General features: G+C 47.1%; 1 protein-coding gene across 8 annotated transcripts in view; it reads right to left on the reverse strand.

Moving 5' to 3' along the window:
- Positions 1–5,206: 5,206 nt before the first annotated feature.
- Tiam1 (TIAM Rac1 associated GEF 1) overlaps positions 5,207–21,304 on the reverse strand; it is a 357,642-nt gene continuing 341,544 nt past the window's right edge. For 7 of the 8 annotated variants that reach the window (XM_075959442.1, XM_075959443.1, XM_075959444.1 and 4 more), the window contains 6 exons: positions 20,377–20,485; positions 16,901–16,959; positions 16,320–16,422; positions 12,787–12,874; positions 10,951–11,123; positions 5,207–7,640 (listed from right to left, as the gene is read on the reverse strand). In XM_075959442.1, the coding sequence (XP_075815557.1) occupies positions 7,171–7,640; positions 10,951–11,123; positions 12,787–12,874; positions 16,320–16,422; positions 16,901–16,959; positions 20,377–20,485 (1,002 nt within the window). In that variant the 3' untranslated portion in view covers positions 5,207–7,170. Of the gene's footprint in view, positions 7,641–7,917; positions 8,153–10,950; positions 11,124–12,786; positions 12,875–16,319; positions 16,423–16,900; positions 16,960–20,376; positions 20,486–21,304 lie in introns of those variants that run through there. The other variant, XM_075959448.1, reaches the window with a different exon arrangement.

Raw genomic sequence — 21,304 nt, forward strand, 5'->3', positions numbered from 1 at the left:
CCGAATCCTGTACATAGGCTCGATACACACACTGGTTTTGCATAGCTGGTCTTTGGAGGTACCTCTGCTTTGATGCTGTCAATTTCCTTCCCAAGCTGAACCCCCAAGTGGCCAGGACTTCTATGAAACACTTTGCAGAAGCAGAAGATAGACAATGACCACCAATCCATACTTTAACTAAGACTACTTGCTTACACACATCTTACAGGCTTCCCCAATTTTCCACGTTGAAACCTGAAGGTGCTGATGTTAGCGCTGAAGATGGTCTGAGGTGATTATTCCATCTTCTCCAAATGGATATTTTTTTTAAAAAAAGAACTTTACTGCTTGTGCTATTTGTTTTTATGTTAACCCAACACAGCTAGAGTTGTTCTGGAAAAGGGAACATCAAGTGAGAAATGCCCTCACCCAGTTCACCTCTGGGCAAGCCTGTGATGCATTTCCGATTGGTGTGGGAGGCCAGCTCACTGCGGGCAGAGCCACTCTCGGGCTCAGGCTAAACAAGCTAAGGAGAGCAAGCCAGTGAGCACACTGCTTCACAGCCTCCATATCCGTTCCCACCTCCAGGGTCCTGCCCTGGATGACCGACTACAGCTGTAAATGGAAAGAAGTGGTCTCCTCTCCAAGTTGCTTTTTGGTTATCACAGTAACAGAAAGTCTGAGACAGCCTTTCGCCATTGCTGCTGTTGGCTTTCTCTGGGGTACGTAGACAGTCAGGACATGTTAGAACCTCCGGAGGTGGGACCTAAGACCATCTGTAAAATGTCATCAATTACTTTCTCAGTACACCCTTTCTTTGTGTGTGTTTGGTGTCTCAGAGGTCTTTGATCCTAAGTGTGATCCAGGAGAGCAGAAGGAAGATGGTGGTGGAAGGAGAGTCTGCATTTAGCTCAGAAGTACATTCCCAGGCAAACGGATTTCAGAAAAGAATGTTGGACACTGAGTACCAGGGCCTGGATTCCCCTTAAATGATCTGTCTGTGAACCACTGGGAAGAGATATTTTGGTTCCAGGATCACTGCTCTCTTGGGTCTGATTCACCTTTCTCCCATCGGTGGCAAAACATTTCCTGAGACTTGAAAAGGTTTGTTGAAAACCCAGAACCCTGGTTTTCGACAAACACATCTCTTTATGCAAGGGCTTTTAATAAAAGACATCAAAGATTTGTTTCAAGTGAACAAAACCTGTTCCCAACCCCACTCCTACCCTGACCTTTCACCCAGTCCACAAACTAAAGAATACTATTCTTGGAGCCATGACCGCATTGCCATCTGCTCGAGTCTGACCCTGGACCACTCACCATCTGCTTGAGCCAGAACTGGGTCCCAGGACATCTCTAGTCCAACTACCGAGTTTGAGCTTTCTTTAAACTTTATCCTTAAAATGTCTATAAGACTCTCGGTTGGTTTTTGTTTGGTTGCTTCGTTGCTGTTTTGGTTTGGTTGGCTTTGTTTTTTGGCCCCTTTCCCCCCACTGGTTACATGAGATCTTGGGTAAAGAATATATTAACTAAACTTGTCTTGATTTCACCACTATCATAAAAAACTCAATCTTTATTTAAATTTGGAGCAAAATGGGAATCAGCATTATGATGTGAGACCCATTTAAAGAGTAGAATATACTTAGGATTAAGTATTATATTTTCCATAGACTAATAACCAGGCTTTAAAAGAAAAGTCAGTGTGGGCGGAAGGATGATAGGGCAGGAAGAAAACCCTACCCCTCCAAGCATCCTTCCCCCAAAGAACCTAATTCAAGGTCAGGCAGGAAAGTCGGGCTCCCCTGGTGAAGCCACTAGTGTGTCTGAGCTGCAGTGAAGCCACTGGCATGCAGCAGGATTTTGATCACTCACTAGAATTAGCACACAACTGTGGCATCCTACAGATTAGGAATCGGCAAGAATGTCCTGGGAGGTGTCCCTTTAATTCTACAGAAACCAACCCCCTCTTCCAACCTCCATGGGTACCAGTCACATACATGCAGGTAGAGCATTCATTCACATAAAAATGCAATGCTATGCGGCTCACATTCTCTTCCAGTATCGGATCAGTTGGAGGACAGGAAGTTGAGAGCTCGTCAAACAGCAGCATGCCTGTAAAGCACACGGGGGCTTTACAACAGAAATCCCATTCAGTACATCTGCCAGGAATCAGGGTGTTGTACTCCTCTTTGTGTGTGCATGGGGGGGGGGTGCATGTGCATGCCTGTGAAGCACACCGGGGCTATACAACAGAAATCCCATTCAGTACATCTGCCAGGAATCAGGGTGTTGTACTCCTCTTTGTGTGTGCGTGGGGGGGGGGGTGCATGTGCATGCCTGTGAAGCACACCGGGGCTTTCCAACAGAAATCCCATTCAGTACATCTGCCAGGAATCAGGGTGTTGTACTCCTCTTTGTGTGTGCGTGGGGGTGTGTGTGCATGTGCATGCCTGTGTGTGTGCATGCATGCATGTGTCTGTGCTCATACGAGTGTGTCTGTGTGTGCACATGTGTGTGTATGTGCACATACGTCTATGCATGTCTGTGTGTAGCAGCCAGAGGTCAACCCTGGGCATCTTCCTTAGTCACTGCCTACCTTCATTTTTGAAACAGGGTCTCATAGAACCTGGAACTAACTCTATGATTTCACCAGACTGATTACCCAGTGAGTCCAATGCCATCCTCGGCCAACCTCTCAGGACTATTACAGGCATGTATGTACCCCTAAACCTGGCTTTTTGTGTGAGTTAAAGAACCAAGCGTCAGTCCTCATGCCATCTCCTACGGGGCCATCTCCCAGCGCTCGGGTGTCTGCATTTCTGACATGCTACGGGGGAGCTGACGATGCTACTGGTCCACAGACCCCTCTGCTTGAGCACAGACCTGCAAGCAAGGATCTAAGCTAGACTAGGCAATCAGCAAAGAAAAACTTTACATGGAATGCAGGTGTGCATGCGTGCGTGCATGTGTATGTATGCGTGTGTGTGAAGGGGTGCATGCGTGTGTGTACAGGGGTGTACGCGTGCGTGCATGTGTATGTATGCGTGTGTGTGAAGGGGTGTATGCGTGTGTGCGTGTGTGTGTATGCATGTGTGTGCAGGGGTGCATGCGTGTGTGCATGTGTATGTATGTGTGTGTGCAGGGGTGTATGCGTGTGTGTGCAGGGGTGCATGCGTGTGTACATGTGTATGTATGCGTGTGTGTGCAGGGGTGCGTGCGTGTGTGCGTGTGTGTGTAGCATGTGTGTGCAGGGGTGCATGCATGCATGCATATGCGTGTGTGTGCAGGGGTGCATGCGTGTGTGCATGTGTATGTATGCGTGTGTGTGCAGGGGTGCATGCGTGTGTGCATGTGTATGTATGCGTGTGTGTGCAGGGGTGTATGCGTGTGTGTGCAGGGGTGCCTGCGTGCGTGCATGTGTATGTATGCGTGTGTGTGCAGGGGTGCATGCGTGTGTGTACAGGGGTGCCTGCGTGCGTGCATGTGTATGTATGCGTGTGTGTGCAGGGGTGCATGCGTGTGTGCGTGTGTGTGTAGCATGTGTGTGCAGGGGTGCATGCGTGCGTGCATATGCGTGTGTGTGCATGCATGCCTGCATGTGTATGTATGCGTGTGTGTGCAGGGGTGCATGTGTGCGTACATGTGTATGTATGCGTGTGTGTGCAGGGGTGCATGCATGCGTACATGTGTATGTATGTGTGTGTGCATGCGTGCCTGCATGCGTATGTATGCGTGTGTGTGCAGGTGGACAGGGGGCGATTACTCTTAAAGATACTCGGGAGGAACACGCGTGCGACTCCCATGAAGAACAGTGAGCAACTACCACCTTCACCTTTTCTTGGGAGTCTCTGAAAGTCCCAGGCAGCAGACCCCTAGTGACAAGTTCACTCAGGCAGGTCTGTCTGAGCCCTACACTGCACCCCAAACTTCCCTAGGGAGCCCTCAGCCTTCTCATACTGGGGCAGGGCAGGAAATAGGAAATGAAATCTGGATGCCACCAACCATGAACTGAAAATCATTGGAGGGAAAAATCTGCATCTGGTCCCCTTTAGGTCAGCATTTCTGCACACCACACGGTGACTGGCCCTGTGTCTTATCAGGTACCACAAGCAGCCCCGAGACACAGTACACCTGTGTGCTGTACCATAAGTACTCTATCATTTACATGTCCCAAGCATCCCTGGTTTTTGGTGTACGCAGGGTCCTTGAAACAGATTTGTTTTGAGATTTGTTTGTTTGTTTGTTCATTTGTTCGAAACAAGGTCTCATTATGTAGCCCTGTCTGTCCTGGAACTCACTCTGTAGACCAGGCTGGCCCGAGGCTCAGAGATCCGCCTGCCCCTGCCTCCTGAGTGTTGGGATTAAAGGTGTGCGCCACCACTCCTAGCCTTGTTTGGGGTTTCTTATTCTCCAAATCTTTAGAGCAGGATTTTCAAAAATATGTATGATTGAGAACTTCACTCATGAACACAGAAATAGGACCATAGGTAGCGCATCCCCCATATCCCACTCAACACACCCCGCCCAACTTCACGCCTTTTCTTCATAACCCACTAAGTCCAGTCAGTACTGACCACCTTACACCAAGATGTTTAATAGTATTTATTTATTTATTGGTTAAAATCTCAAGCTTTGCCAAACATCTTTCCCTTGAAGACCACAATAGCTGCTTCATTTTTGTTTTCTTTTGAGACAAGGCCTTACTATGTAGCCCTGTCTAACATGCAGGTAGCTATAGATCCCTGATTGGCCTCAAACTTGCACTCCCTTCTTGACTCTGCTTCTTGAGTGCTGAGATTACAGGCAGGAGCCTCCAGGCCTGGCCACAAGAATTAGTTAAAAAAAAAAAGAATTATGGGTCACCAAGATGGTTCACTCAGTAGGCAAAAACAAAGCTACTATTGACTGACTACCTGAGTTCAACCTCTGGGGTGTATATGGTACGATGAAGGAAAGGACCAACTTCTGTGGGCCATCCCTCTAACCTCCACAAACACAGGACATGCATGCGCGCATGCTTGCGTGAGCACACACACACACACACACACTCAGTGGGCTGTCCCTTTAACCTCCACAGGCACCCCATGACATGCATGTGTACACACACACACACACACACACACACACACACACGTAATTTAAGAAGAAAAGACAACTGCAGGAATTTTTCTCCTGCATTTAGTTCATCCTCATCCTTGTATCCACAAAGGCACGGGGTCACCCAGGCCCTTTTCAGCATTTTTATTGTTGGACAGGCATTTACAACGTTCCATTCATAGACCTAAAAACATAAAAATAGACCTTCTTTCAGCTTATAAAAGAAATATATAAGAACTTTGGACATAGACACATCATGACCTTATGTACAAGAGACAATGGCACCTGTCTGAGCACCAGGCGTTCCAGTATTTTCCGACGGACATGTTGCAGGGAGACTAGAAAATGCGACTACTCGGTGCCTCTGCTTCAGGTTTCCATCTGGACGCAATCGACCCCGAGATGACAAGAATACAAAGGGCATAGAAACCATTCTAAAGCTTTTTAAGAAAACCAGAAGATATAGCAAAAACTTTAATAGAATAAAACTTTGAAAAGATCAAGCTCCAAGCCCTGGAAACCCGAAAGGGGAAGGAGAGGACGGGGAGAGCGGGAAAGCAAGCAGGGTGGGGGCTTAGAGCATCGTGTTCTCAACTCTCTATCTGGAAATATAAAGTCATAACTGATTCTTATAAAATATAATTGCTAAAGCTACTATAAAATTCAGGTCTTTAAAGTACCTACTGATGTATCAAACACCAAATAGATATATATATAGATATATATTTTTTTATTTCCAAAAAGAAAGTTTTCATATTATTTAAACCCTTCTTAGGGAATGGATATCATGAAGTGGGGAGGAGGAGGGAGGAACACAAAGCTATAAACCTTTTTTTTAAAAAATGAAAGTGCTCTAATGGGTTTTTGCTCTTCCTATTTGGACATCCATTTAGAAGATTAGGCCCCTTAGCAAGTTTACCCTGTTTCGTTGGCGTGAAGTAAGTGTTACCCATAAAGGATATTTCTGAAGAGGTTCTGAGATTTAGTCATGGACTGTCAGGGAAGGGGGAAGTCACCTATGGATGAAGATGCAGTTTTCATGGGGAGGAAAATAAAACCCAATGATCGTCATGGCAACCCACGAGGAGGGGGCTCCCTCCCCTGCCATGTGCAACAAACATACACACACACAGCCCCATTCCCTGTCCCTGTCATCCAACCAAACTCCATCTCAAATATAGATTCATACATTTAAAAAAAATCGTTTATTCTTAACGTGAGCTTCTTGTTGGCCATTTCATATATAAATATAAAGTCCTCGTGCCTTACTCGCTCTGCAAAAGGCTATATCCTCATTTTCAGACTGAGTTACACCTAACACTGTAAAATTCTCATCTCTTTGTGCCCCTGCATCTCAAGGAAAATACAAAAAAAAAATAGTGTTTTTTTTTTCTCTCTCTCTCAGTGATAAATTTGGATCTCTTTCCCAAGAGTTTGGCATCTTTATAATTCTCTGCAAAACTAGAGCTTTCAAACACTGACACAGAGTAAGACCAGTTACAGACATCAACAGAAGAGAAAGAATAAAAGGCTCATCAAACAGAAGCGACCACCCTAGCCTCACACATTCTTAAAATACACAGATATTCTCAGACGCTGAAGGGGGAGGAGTCGGAACACTGCAAGCTGGACAGAAGTTTCCATTTGCTCCACTGTTTGGTGTGTGTTTGAAGGTGGTTGTCCCCCAGCTAGGAGACTGCATTCAGAAAGGACAAGCTGTGACATCTGTGTGTATGCTACCTTGTCACTCTGGTCCTTTGCTTCGACTGCTGGGGTGGGGACAGTTTGATCTCCAGTGCTATCGATTCTTTGTTCTAATTCTTCAGGCCCTGATGAACTGAGAATAAATAAAAGCCCTTGGCAATATACAGACGATAGGACTCGAGCTCAGTTGGGATTCTGAACAATTCTTTCTGATGTCATTAAGAATGATACGGGTGGGTGGCTGCATGGCTTCAGACCCGAGTCAGCTGCCAAAAATCGGTGTGCAAGAGTGCGACCTAAGGGGACATTCTCGTGGACGGCACAGGAGGGTGCGCAGAGTGAGGATAGGGCCAGCGTCGTATCTACACACCGTCTCTAAGGAGACGAGAGTCAGATCTCAGTGTTCAGTTTCCGGGAGGGGGCAAAGTCTTCACGCCTAACCCAAATGACTTCCTCGCTTGTGCTCTCCAGGCCCCCATTGATGCCCGACAGGGCCGCTTGCTTCTTGAGCTGCGTCATGCGGGAGGCGTGGCTATCGAGGGTTCTCCTTCCCCGGGCCCGCTGACTGATGGAGGCAGCCTGAAGCTGCTCCTGCAGGTCTGTGTCCTCTGAGGCGCCCTTCACGGACTCACAGAACTCGTCATCGTCACTGAGGATGTCTGTCTCCTTGATGTCATCCTGCTCTTCATACTGAGCAAGATCAAACTGTTCCTCTACCCATCGGTCAGTGTCCCCGCCGCCGGGGGGCTGCTGGGGCTCTTTCTCCGGGCTGCTAGCCGACACGGCATCGGAATCAATGGTAAACCTGTTGCGAGCCAGTCGCCGCCTCCTCCTCCCAAGAGACTTGCTTGGGGCAGACACTGCACACACACACAAAAATATAAAAATAAACCCCCACATGCTTTACCATGAGATGAAAATCCAGCAAGCAAGGAAAAGGAACATAAAGAGTAAATGGGCTTCAGGGGTTTCAGGTCTAGCCCTTACCATTCTGGTACCTGACCTGCTCAGACCACTAAACTAGAGGATGCTGCTATAAGGATGGGCCCAGAGAATAAGGGGTGAGGATTAACAACACTAGAGGATGCTGGGAAGGAAACAATTCACTCTAACCAGTGCACCCACAAAACAGGCAATCCAGACGCCTGCTGCTGCCCTCAACGCTGGATCAGTGACTGTCATCAACACAACTGTGCCCAGAGATGTGGAGGTTCCCCAGGATTATCCCAGGGTCATTTAGCTAGAAGAGAGGTCTTTAGTAAGCCTGAGAGAAGCTTCTAGGATTTTGTTATGTGTCGATACCACTGTGCTGTCTGGAAGACTAGGCTGGACACTTCTTTCTTAGGACCTGAACAAAAGGTTTCTTGAGGACCTGCAGTGAGACAGAGGGAACCACATTCTCTTGGACATCCCATATGAAAAATCAGTCACCAGAGACACAGAGCTACCAATCCGCTTTTTGTGCCCTTTCCGATAGGGTCCAGTATGAACTCTGAGGCTAAGCAAACACAACCTCAGTCCCAACGCCTAACTCTATGCTGTGAATCGCCAATTCTGCTACAGTGCAGTTAAAATACCAGCACCTGAGTGGAATGAGAAGAACAGACACCACTCCAGCACCAGGGAACAAGGGCCATGAAAAGCTAAAGTCTTTGGAGTTTATTCATTTACCCCACTGTCCTCTGGGAATCAGGGTTACTAAAGATAAGCAAACAAATAGGGCAATGTATACTCCCAGCACACACGTGTGTGTGCGCGCGCACACACGCACAAACACACACACTGGCTCTCGTGGACACGATGCCACTTCTCCTGGAGGAGTTTAGTGGCTGCTGCACTGGGCACCCTGAGGTGCAATGCAACCCAAGCTTTCCATGGAGGAAGGGCTTCACAGACCAGTCAGGAGCTGCTGTCCCGAACCCCAAGTCTCCACAGCAGTGAGACTGCCTCGGACCTGCCAGAGATCCTTGTTGCCAGCGTTCCAAGTGCTCCATTTCCTCCAAACACAGAACGAATGGACACTGCTCTTGTTTAAATACGAATAAACCCGGGCCAAAAGGGAGAAAATGAAAAACCACTTCCCTACCAGGAAAAAGAAAGAACGTCTCTTCACGTTGAGCCTAACCCTGCTGCAGTACAGCCTAGCTTTCCCTAGCCTTTGAATGACACCAGTTCACTGCTGGCCCGTTGGAAACGTGTGCATGATCTTCATGATGAAGTATTTAGGGGCCAGGTGTGCTCCTGTCTGCACCTTTAAAATGTGTCGAAGTAAGATGGCACATGTAGATGGCAGATGGGTAGGCAATGGTGACAATACAGCAAATGTTAATTATAGAATATAGACAGAGGTACGAATTCTTCTAGCTGCTCCATGAGTCTCAGCTCTTGGCTGAAGTCATCACACCGAGAGCAAGCACAGAGGGAGGGCATTTGACTGCTATCTAAGCTGCACACACGTCTTACGAAAGGCAGAATGAATCGGCGTTGTCTGTCCTTTCTGAAAAGGACACTTAGCCAATTAGCCGTCATCCCTGGGTCCTTCTCAGTCTCAGGGAGACAGTCTTTGCCTGAGCCTCCGAAGTGCCATCTTATAAATCATTGGAACACAGATGCTGCGATGATAGGGAGTTACTTCAAAAGCTGGGGGGCTACAAATGGTTTTCAGCCAGAAATGAGCCATTGGGCAGAAAAAAACAAAAAAACCTTTCAATCGGACAAAGCTAGCAGCTATGATATCACAGCTTTCTCCTGACAGTCGTAACGGTCTAGGACAGGTGGTGGCTTCTTATTCTATTTCCAAGAACATCTCAGTAGAGAGACTTTGGCAGATCCTATAGACAGAATGTGTTTGTGCGTGTGTATGTGTTTTTCTCCTTTTCCTTTTTGCAAGTGCACTTCTGATTTTAGGTTCCTAAGTTAACAACAGAAGCCTAGACATTAGTGGCTAGGGTCCCTGAGGCTGGGGCATATTTCCCAATTAAATATCCCTCAGTAGACAAGGGCAGCACAGAGAACACTTCAACAACTTTTTCTATCCCTGTAAAGTGATGAATTGATTTTACAGGGGTACACCTTGAGAAATTGGGGGTATGGATATATGTATGACTCTCAGGCTATTTATTTGGAGAACCTTACAGTTTGCGGGTATTAGGTTAGAGGTTTTCAATAAGCCTATCAACTGGCTGGGGAACAGACATAAGGTAGCCGCTGCCAACATCCATTAAACTCAAGATATCTAAAGCATGTAACAGCCTGCATCAAGGTAGGTCATGCCTACAAAGTGTACCGTGAGTTACAGCTCTTCATGAACCTCTACAGCACAATGGAGAACTATCTGGTGGAGAGGCAGTCAGGCCAAGGGCAGAAAGCTTTTTTGCAGATGTAAAGACAATTTCTTTCACTGGACCCCTCCCTGAAAAAGTCTGGGCTGCATCTTAGGAAAGGATGAGAATGTTGGTGCCATGAAATCCAGTGTTGGGAAAATATCACTCTTTCCGGTATGTCCTATTGCACATTTGCACAGAGTGCAAGTGTTCCTTCCTCGCTGCCCCAGAGACGCGGGACAAGTCCTCTAAGAGCATCGACTGGGGGCCAGCTCAGATCCCCATTCTTTCCAGCAGCAACTGAAACCTTCCCCAGAACACTGAGACTGCCACTAAAGCTGCAGGCACAAAGCGGGGTCAGCAGCTTCTGCATCATCTGGCCTAGCACGCCTGAGCATGGAATCCGCACTGAGAACAGGCTGTGTCTTCTGCCAGACTGTGAAGTCGCTGTGTTCTCAGAACTGGGGGCTATGACCTTGCTGACACTGAGCTCACTTTTTACTAAACAAAGCTGGCTGTCATGCAAAGCAGCGATTCTCATTCCATAAGCAGGTCAAGAGGACCCCTTCCCAAAGAGGATGCACTGGCTTGCGGGCTCGGCCAATGACAGAGGAGCTCACCGGCCAATAGGAAGGCAGCAAGGGAAGGCTGAGGGAAGAGAAGGAAAGGAAACAAAGGGAAGAGTCCCCAGGACCCCCCAGGAAGGAGACAAGGCAATGAGCCTCACACCGTGGAAGAATGTACCCTACATCAGCCCCCCAGAAGGTCACATCTAACTCTGACTCCCTGGAGTCCTACAGTGGAGTTGGGGTGACGGGGATCTTGTAGGTCTGAATCCCCACAGTACCTGCCCTGCTCATGGCTGGCCTGGCGCCTTTAAGCGCACATAATCTCTTGCCTCCAAAAGGGACATACTGCTGGGATGAGGGAAGGCTTTCCGTTTTGAGGAGCTGTCTTCTGTGTTTATCTCGAAGGATCGAATGTACAGCCTTGAGGAAATCCTTTCGGCTCTCTGGGGAGCTATGAGAAGAAGATTTACACACGTTAGCAAGTCAGTACTCAACAAAGGGAATTTATAATGCCGTCAGGTACAGTCAAACAAATATCCCCAAGGGCAACAGTGGAAGAGGTGATGACTCCAATTTCTATGTTTAGCTGCCTCCTTAGGGCAGAGGTAAAAACACAATCACCGTCCCTTCATGCTTTGTCAATCATCTTCTGCAGCCAACCTGGGACAGAGGCCCACCGAAGATGAACAGATAATGGACAAAGGTGTTTCATACCAGGAACTTGCCAAACTCTTTACACTCAAGCCACAGTTTTACATGTAACACGTCATCAAGGAAAAGTGAACCAGGAGACTGCTGCAGGTTCACAGAACACCCACAATGCTATCCCTATGTGCACGCTCTCGCCTGTGAAAAGCTCCCCTTCCCACGGCCTGATCCACACATGAGGTATTAAGGCTAGTTCCCTAAGAACTAGTTCTCACGGCAGAAAAACAGCTTCTAGGCAAGAGTCATTTCAGTTCAATATGGGTGTGTGCATACGCATATGTATTCATGCACTACACACACGCACACGCACACAGCCTTCTGAGACAGGGTCTCACTCTGTAGCCCCGGTGGCCTGGAACTTGAGATCCCCAGCCTCTTCATGAAGAGGCTGCAGGCATGCGCCACTCACTGGGCCTGACAAAGTGCTCGCAGCTATCACCTAGGATTATTTATAAACAGGAAGCACAGAATGGGGCTTGCTGGATGCTCTGCAGATTTGATCAACAGAACCGCAAACGCCAAAACGGCATAAAACTCTGCATAAACAGGACAGCGTGAGGAATATCTGGAAGTCTCTGACTTCTGACAACTTTCTAAAGCCCGGCCCTTTGACGGCCCCAGGAACCAACACAGAGAGGGCAAACATGGAATGCGGGTTGTGGTCCACCTGGATGTGGATACTGGAAATACCCAATGCTCTGGGCAAAGAATGCTCTGTCGGTTCTGGCTGCCCTCAGTTTGAGGAAGGAGGCGATGGGCATGAGGCCTGCAGCACATTCAATGTTTGATAAATGTACCTTCCTACTACAGTAGCAATAACACGTGATTCATCAAATATGAATATTTAAAGTCAAAAGGGATGGCAGCTGCCATTTTTTATATTTCTAGAGGAAAGGATAGAAAGAGAAGAAGGAGAAAGTAGAGGATGAAGGAAGGAGAAGGAATAATTAATAATTACAATAAATAAGAAAAACCCACATTCCGGGTCACTTGGAATCTGCCTGTGGTCAACAGAGGTCAAAGCCCCTGCGTTGAAGGATCTCTAGTGAGGCCTTCAGTCCCTCCTCACTCATACAGCAGACTCTCAGAGATGAGCAAGCAATGTACCCAAGTACCAGACAAGCACCCCAAGGCAACCTCAACCACCCAGCTCTCCAGAGAGTAGACACAGGAAGGTTGCACTCTTCAGAATGCTCGCTTCATCTGAAAGCCCCGTTTTCTTTTAGAAAGCTGGTAAATTAACCAGGCTCCTGTCTGCGTCCTAATGAAAGCAGTTTTCATTTACACAGCTGCTATTATTCGGCCAGTGTGAACTCTCTGAGAGGAGACACAGGCTGGTCTGCAGGACGGAGACAGAAGGAGGTCAGTCCCTCGGCCAGAGCACGCCTTCCCAGAACCTGGTTTACCTGCAGCAGAGGTGGAAGACCCGCTCTGGCCTCCCTTCTGATTCTGACTTCACGTGGACAATTTCACACACAGCATTAGCCTCCGCATCTAGACAAGTAAAAATAATGTCAGGTTAGGCATAGTTTAGTAGACTTTATTTACCGTTTTTACCGATGGATTTTTCGTGTTTGACATCTGCTAAAACAGAGCGAGGCATCCTATCCTGAGACCAAAGTTACTTCACCCCAACCCTGAGCTAGAGACGGGCACTAGAAGCCCAGTCAGTGCTGTAGAAACAACAACAGCACGTAGAATATGCTGGAAGATGGTGAGGGGGTTAAGAGTTTGAGGTTCTAGCAGAAGACTGGAGTAAAGTTCCCGAAACACACCAGGTGACTTATAACCACCCATAACTCCAGCTCCAGAGGACCTGACACCCTCTTCTGGCCTCTGCAAGTACCCTACATTTGAGAGCATGTGGGTGTGCATGTGTGCACATGCATGCGCGCACACACAAATAAAAACATAAAATACATCTTCATAAAACACTGTAAAAAAAATCTTCTAGATGTTCTAAAACAGCAGATTTCAACCTATGGGTCGTGACCCCTTTGGTGTCTTTCACAGGGGTTATCTAAGAGTATGGGAAAACAGATATTTGCATTATAATTCATAACAGCAGCAAAATTAGTTATGAAGCAGCAATGCGAATTTTGCGGCTGGGGGTCACCACAACATGAGGAACTGTGTTAAAGGGTCGCAGCATCAGGAAGGCTGAGAACCAGGGTTCTAAAAGGATGCGCTGAAGAAGCCATCCTGCTCTGACAGCCTTCGGATGAACTAGTTCAGTTAGGTGCTAAGTTCTTCCGGACTAAACAGTGCCTACGACTCCAGGACTTCATTGGACCGAGGGGCCGAGGAGATTAGTACTGGCACATGTTTTGGGAGTCTGCTCCTTATGTGACCACACCTAACGCCCAGATAGGCTACCCAGGCAACTTAAACAGACTCCTCCCTTAGCCGCCCCACCTTGTCTACTGAAAAGCAATCATGTGCTAAGAAAAAAAACATTTTAACATCCATGAATTTACTGTGAATACACATACGCACGCATGCGCGCACACACACACATGCGCACACACATGCACGCGCGCGCACACACACACGTACACACGCACGTGCACGCACACGCCTACAAGTGAAATCCAGAGAACCGCTTGTAAGATTCTGTTCCTTCCTTCCACTGTGTGGGTCCTGGAGATCAAACTCAGGTCACCATTGCTGGCGGCGAGCACCTTTACCCGAAGAGCCAGCTACTGTTGCTTGAACTCACGGGTGCAGAACCCGTGGACACAGAGGGCCGGCTCCTCTGCCTGAAGCTGTGTCCTGCCGACAATGCTGCACTATGTTATTAAGGGTTCGTGAAAGGAGCCATTCACTGCAGACACACACACACCTCGAGGTCTCCGTCTCACCCTGTGGTTCAGAAGCCTGGCCACGAACCCTTCCCTATGGCTCCATCAGCCAACTCTCCATCTGCCAAAATTCCCCAAACTAAGATCAAACTCAAACTGCAAGTACTGATTCTTGAATCCACTGGAAGGAATGTACCTCATAATGTAGCATTGTGACCAGTCTTTTTAATTCTATTAAAATATGCTTTTATCTAGAAGGCTTTAAATTTGATTTGAATGAAAAAAAAAGAGGTTGGGAGAAAGAAATGTCATTATCACAAAGACTGCTTTGTTTTCAGAATGTGGAGTCTTTATGTGTCTAGTCCTTAATTAAGGCAAAATTCCTGGCTAAGAAGCCTACAGCTTGCCACAGAAACCAACCTCCACATTTATAAACCTGGTATGAGGAAATACGATCAGATTAACTCCTAAGTCTATGGCATTTAAAATAAAGACACCAGGGACCGGAGAAACGGATCAACACTTAAGAGACCAGAGGGCTCTTCCAGAGGACCCAGCTTCATGTCCCAGCACCCACATGGCCGCTCACAACTTAACTGTAGCTTCAGGAGATCTGACACCCTCTTGTGGTTTCTGCAAGTACTACATGCACATGGTATATAGAATACCAGTCATCAAATTTTTTTTCTTGTTTCTTTTTTTTTTTATTAAAAATTTTTGCCTCCTCCCCACCTCCCATTTCCCTTCCCCTCCTCTCACTCCCCTCCCCCTCCCTCTCCAGTCCAAAGAGCAGTCAGGGTTCCCTGCCCTGTGGGAAGTTCAAGGTCCTCCCCGCTCCATCCAGGTCCAGGAAGGTGCGCATCTAAACAGACTAGGCTCCCTCAAAGCCAGTACATGCAGTAGGATCAGAACCCTGTGCCATTGTCCTTGGCTTCTCAGTCAGCCCTCATTGTCCGCCATGTTCAGAGAGTCCGGTTTGATCCCATGCTTTTTTTAAACAATTTTCAAAAAGAGATACCACTAGCATTTAAGCGTCTAAACCTCAAAATACTATCACAGCTGCTATGGGGACCTACGATCCAAAAGCACCTGCAAATTTCCCTATAAATCAAGCTTAAGGAGCAAGCCACCCCAAATCACATAGAACAATTCTGAAGAAAACACATATAGTCCTCTCATTTACGTGGTTCACTCGTTCATTTGTTAACTAGTTAATGAAGCTGCTTAAAAAGAAGTCCGCCAGTGAACACTCTGGATGGAGACCAGAGGAGCCCACAAGCCCCTGCCCTAGCTGAGCAGCTACTGGGAGTCCACCGTCTGGGAAGGGAAAGTTGGTTTTCTTTAAGGACGTGGTCCTTGGTAGGTCCGCCATGTCCCAGCAGATGGTCCCAGAGTATCGGCAGCACAAACTGGACTTGGTAAGTTACTGGATTGTTTTTGCTTTTGTTTTTAAAGAGGGCAAGAAGTTGGGAGGGGTTATGGGGGTAAATCTGGGAATATTTGAGGGGGCATGAATATAATCAAAATATTTTGTATTAAGTTCTTAAAGACTTAATGAAAGGGACCTGGGGAGATGGCTCAGCAGTTAAAGAGCACTTGCTGCTCTTGTTGCAGAGGACCCAGCACCCATAAGGTGGTTCACAAACTCTAGAGGCACTGCCAGGCATATGGGGGTGCATATACATGCAAGCAAAATACTCATGCACATATAATACATCTTTAAGAAAATTAATAAAACTATACATAGTTCTGGTTTCTATTAAAAAATGAGGCAATGGAGATGGAGGGAAGAGTTATTAAAGCACAGGAGATAAGAGACAGGCTGGTAGACCCAGAAGGAATATACAAACACTTCACACGCATATAAGAAATAATGGGAACCCAGGGCCAGAGAGATGGCTTAGCAGGTGAGGGTGCCTGCTGCCAATCCTGATGACCTCTGAGTCCCACATGGTAGAAGAAGAGAATCAATTGCTGCAATTGACACAGCTCATGTTTGCACGCACAAACACAACGCGGCACAGGTGAGCACGCACAGACAAACACACAACGCGGCACATGTGTGCACACACAGACAATACACACAACCCATTACTATAAATGAGAAGAAATGGAGACCTGGCACACATGGGGCTCACCTGCAGTTGGCAGAGCTCGTACTTGCAAAGCTTCAGTAGGGATCATGTGACGAAACCGGAAAGGGTCCCACTCCTCATAGATTGACAGCCTGTGAGAGCCAACCTGCGGGAGAGAAGCAGCCCATTGTTTTAGAGCAAGGCCATGGACCTGGACCAGCTCCCCGTGCTTTCTCCATCAGCGGCAGACTCGGGAACCCAGTACAAGCCCAAGGAACATGACATCCCTTCATGCATTTCGGTTTCACCCGCAGATGTGAGAGGCTGCATGATAAGATGTTGTGCAAATGGCTTTGCTAATTAAATGCAGAAGTGGAGGGGGTATCTCACACAAAAAATGAGGACACTAGAGAAGGGCAGAAGTGGCCTTAAGAGTGTTCTGCCTGTGGGAGGCTCCATGTGTTCTCACGTGCATGCTCTGCCCGTGAGCCTATCTGCTGGAGGAAGCCAGGCAGGACCCCTAGAGGGCTTCGGAACACTCACGAAGGAGGGAAGAGGCTTTGCTGACAAGGGTGGAACCATGCAGACACACGTGAGAAGCAGACAGGGCACTTAGAAACTATGGACGATGTAAGAACACTTACAAGTTTCTTCTTCTGCTTGGAACCATCCTTGTACACGAGGACCACGGCAGTTTTGAAGACTGCAAGTAAAGATAAGAAAAGCGGTCAGGGTATGAAATGCATGGGCTTCCCAACCTTGACTGTGCCCACTTAGGGCGGCACTCTACAGGAGTTAGGAGAGCACAGAGATCCCCGTGCTGGACGGCCACCCACCTGGACCGCATTTACCACACCCAAAAGTCAAAGCCTGCTGGGGGAAATGTTTCTGCCTTTAATCTAAGTAGAGAAAGCCTAAATAAATGGAAATTCCCTCTACCAAAAATTAGGGGAGGAAGTTAGTTTCATTATTTTAAGGTTATAACTTAGCTGTGGAAACTGGAGTAGCTGGAGGACCAGTGCAAAGGCCTCTAATAAACTGCTTAAGGTTATTTGAATTTATGCAAATTAACCCCTCTCTATTGATCTCCTCTATGTCTAACCACACGGTGTTTATAATTCAGGAACTACATTTTTTTGACCTAAGGAAATGAAAATGAGTCAATGAAACAGAATATAACCCCAGTTCTTCCCAACAGCTACAAAAGACTAGAGGGAGGGGCTCCGGGAAGTGACAGGCACAGGGATCAGCCACTGTGAGCACAGTCGGTGCTCCTAGAAGACAGGCTCAGGAGATGTTTTGTCTTCTCTGACATCTGGGCATAGCTAGAAGGCATCTGAAAAGTGGGATCTGGTTTCCCCGATTCTGCTGCCCCAACACCCAGAGAAAGTCTTATTCTCTGAGCCTAAGGAATGGTCTAGACGTGTGGGAGCTGGAGGAGACTATATGTCAGACGTGAATACTGATAGCTTCCAGGGATGGGGCACAGGCTCTGAGCCTCTGGAGACCACCGCAAGTACCTGGCTGACTTGCCAAGTTGCATCGGGAAGGACAGGCTTCCTCTGTCAGAATACGAGCACTCTGCGTGCCTCTTCTATGCGCTATGATATTGCACAACCCCTTGACCTATGGCCTTGAGCCCTAAGATTTCTGGCATCCCTTGTCAGCCTAAACCACAACTGTCTCTGTGTTTGAATTTTACACCACCAGTCAGTGAGTCAGGCCCATCCTGTGAGGCAAGGTGCTGGTGGAAGCCAGCACCCACTTTGGAAGAATGCCATGCTATGTCCTAAGACTTGAGGTTTGAACCAAAGCCAAAGGGCAGCCAGGCTGCCATCTAACGCTGCCTGCTCAGGAGTGTTTAACCTGCTTCCGTCTCAACAACGCCTCCTTATTTCGGAAGGTGTTTCTTCTTAGTTCTGCTCAGCTACTTGAAATCAACACAACTGTTACAGATGTCCCTTTAATGAACTCATCCAGGACTCATGAAAACAGCTCACGGCCACAGTCAGACTTTTTCATAATCCTAATTTTAATTCCTCCTCATTTCTCTCTTGATTGTTAGACTGGAAAAGAATTCTGAGTACTGGTGCGCTCGCCGCTAACCACAGAGCCTTTCGAGGGTTCTGCCCCACAAACCAAAGCCCAGATCCAGTGCGATCTGGTGTGCTGAGCTGGAGAGAGCAGTACAGCTGGGCACTAGGCTCAGCCTCTGAGGCAGCTACTTGACACTGCCCCTGCCTGTAGCTAAGGAAACACAGCAGGGGAATGCAGAGTACTCTCTGAGCCGCCAACAGGACAAGTGTCATGAACGTCCCATACCTTACAACTGGCATCTTCTACACCACCTTCCTGCTACCTCTGTGGGGTGACACTGCCATCTCACCCAGCCTTATCAGCGATGACGGTTTTTGGCTATTCCATCATTATCCCATGTTCTTCTCAGTCCAGAGACCTATGACTTCTACATGGCTTCCAACAGAAAACTCTGCCAACCTCTTACCTTCTCCCACTCAAATTATTCTCACTTTTTAAATCTGTTTCTAACTATGTGAAATCTGTCAAGCTCAGGGGACAAGACATAAAAACATCCTGACGGTGTACTCTGGCGCTGCGAGACTCAAGCGGATGGCTGATTCTCTTATTTAGTGCCCCACGACCATAAGGAGCAGTAAGGAGCATGAGAGGAGAGTCCCTCTGCAAGTCTCAGAACCACAAGCGATATTAAAAGAAAGCAAGTCGGGCTGGAGAGATGGCTCAGCAGTTAAGAGCATTGCCTGCTCTTCCAAAGGTCCTGAGTTCAATTCCCAGCAACCATATGGTGGCTCACAACCATCTGTAATGAGGTCTGGTGCCCTCTTCTGGCCTTCAGGCATACACACAGAAAGAATATTGTATACATAATAAATACATAAATATTTAAAAAAAATAAATAAAAGGAAGCAAGTCCTACTGTCTCCCCAACACCACTATCAAACCTCCCAGTGCCCTAAAATACCTCAGCGCTTCCTGATGCTGTGTCCTCCCTGTTTTCTGACCACGTTCTTTTTTTTAAAACCCGTGGTTATTTTTAATGCAATGTCTTCAAGAGCTTCAGTGGCTCCTCAGAAATTTGAGGAATATCACTAATTCCTTAATGAGAAGACAGTGGGAGGGCCAGTAAATATTTGTATCTAACACTGGCTTGAATATTCCTGGGCAGTTCCACTGGAGAATTATACCCCAAAATGGAAGAACATTCGGTCAAAGAAGCAGTAAGCAAGCACCCGCTTCTCGAGCATACATCATCAGGGGAGGGGATGGCCACAGCTAAATGTTCTAGCCCGAGCCCTCTAGGGAAGGCTAGGGATAAAACACACCATAAAACAGAAGCAGGGCTGCTAAGCACCTCATGCTCAGGAACAGCCCTGCAAGAAGTCAGGAACAGCCCTGCAAGAGGACATATTGACAGCCACACCGGGTGCCACGGCTGTATCTTCTGAACTACGCATGTTTCCCAGTGCTTCGCTTTCCTCCCTCAGAGGCATGAGTCTAGTACTCGTGAGGGACCTCCGCTTGCACCCCTGAAATAGCCTATCAAAATAAACACAAACTCGTCTACTTTCACTAGTATTAACATGATGGAGCTGTCCCTGTCAACCCATGGAGACACCAGTCACAACAACACTTCAGCTGAGAGATGGCCTCCTAAATCTCAGCATTACATAGAGCAAGACAGAGAGCCAGGGAGGAAACAAAAGGTCCAGGATGTGAGGTCTCGGAAACAGTTTGCTCTGGGGTTTTCATTTGACCTTTCTACATTTACTGTCCATCCATTAAAGGCACAGGGACTAGCAGGTAAAATTATTTTTAGAATAAGATGTTTAAAAAAAATAAAACTTCTGTGCCCGTGCAATCCTCACAGCCATGCCTGCCCTGCAGCTGAGTGTCCACCACACGGAACCCATTCAGCGAGCAGGCTTAATTTATATTTGTTTATATTTATTTGGGAGAATTAGCGGTTGAAGCAGTAAGCTATAATTAGCTTCATTGTAATAAAACATCTCTTGGAAAAGGAATATTCTTGTTTGGAAAATGAGTCAGCCGTTTCCCATCCTCGGCACCCTCTTCCGACACGTACCAAAAGCTGCCAGTTCTGGCTCCTTTTTCCACTTTCCCAGCGAGGCGGGCGGGTTCAGCCAGATGACAGCCGTGTGCAACAGCAGGTCACCCATGCTGAGATCTGCGACCTGCAAATCAGAGACAGGGCGTGCTTATACATGTAGGACTGCATGCAATTTTAAAATGTGGTAGGCCGATATCCACTATAGTTCGTGAACATGCTGTTCCTAAAAACACTTGCTTAGTACGGACACTTAAATATGGCTCCACAGCTTTCTCCGGTCATTCCACAATGTGTATGAATCAAAATAGCAGGCCGTCTGCTATAAATACAGACAGATGGCTTTGCCTCGCCATAGTTTAACCTTAGGTTTCAACTTGCAGTGAGCTTATTTAGACATTTCTAAGTGAACATAGGTTTACCAGGATATAATCTTACTTTAAGTTTAGAGACATCCAGTACGACATTTATTAAAATACACGAAGAAAAATTTAAAAGTAACATGGAAAATGATATATCACATTTTAAAGATACTTTCTTAGTGTCAGTAAACACCATCCCCCACTTGAAGCTGCAGATATCATAATAATCTAGGAAGGTCAAATGATGTCATACATTTGCCTTGTCTGACCTGGAAACAAGATGATGAAATTTTAATGAAATTAATTCATATGACATGCCCAAGTTGGAATAGGAATCTTCAAGATTACCAAAAGCCACACGGGGTGTGCGCGCGCGCACACACACACACAGAGTTCTTATTTTGTCTTTTGTTCTATGTTTGTCTGCCAAAAATTCAGCAATGGGATGACCACAGGGTGTGAGCCAGGGTTCACATACAGCAACTATGTGAAATCCAGTGTATAAAACTAAAGCTCTTGTAGCCAATGAAGAACTAACGGAGTTGGTGGTCAGTGACAAATAGCAGAGAGTTACACCAGCGAGT

Source organism: Microtus pennsylvanicus, chromosome 1 (assembly GCF_037038515.1).
Source record: "Microtus pennsylvanicus isolate mMicPen1 chromosome 1, mMicPen1.hap1, whole genome shotgun sequence".
Lineage (NCBI taxonomy): Eukaryota > Metazoa > Chordata > Mammalia > Rodentia > Cricetidae > Microtus > Microtus pennsylvanicus.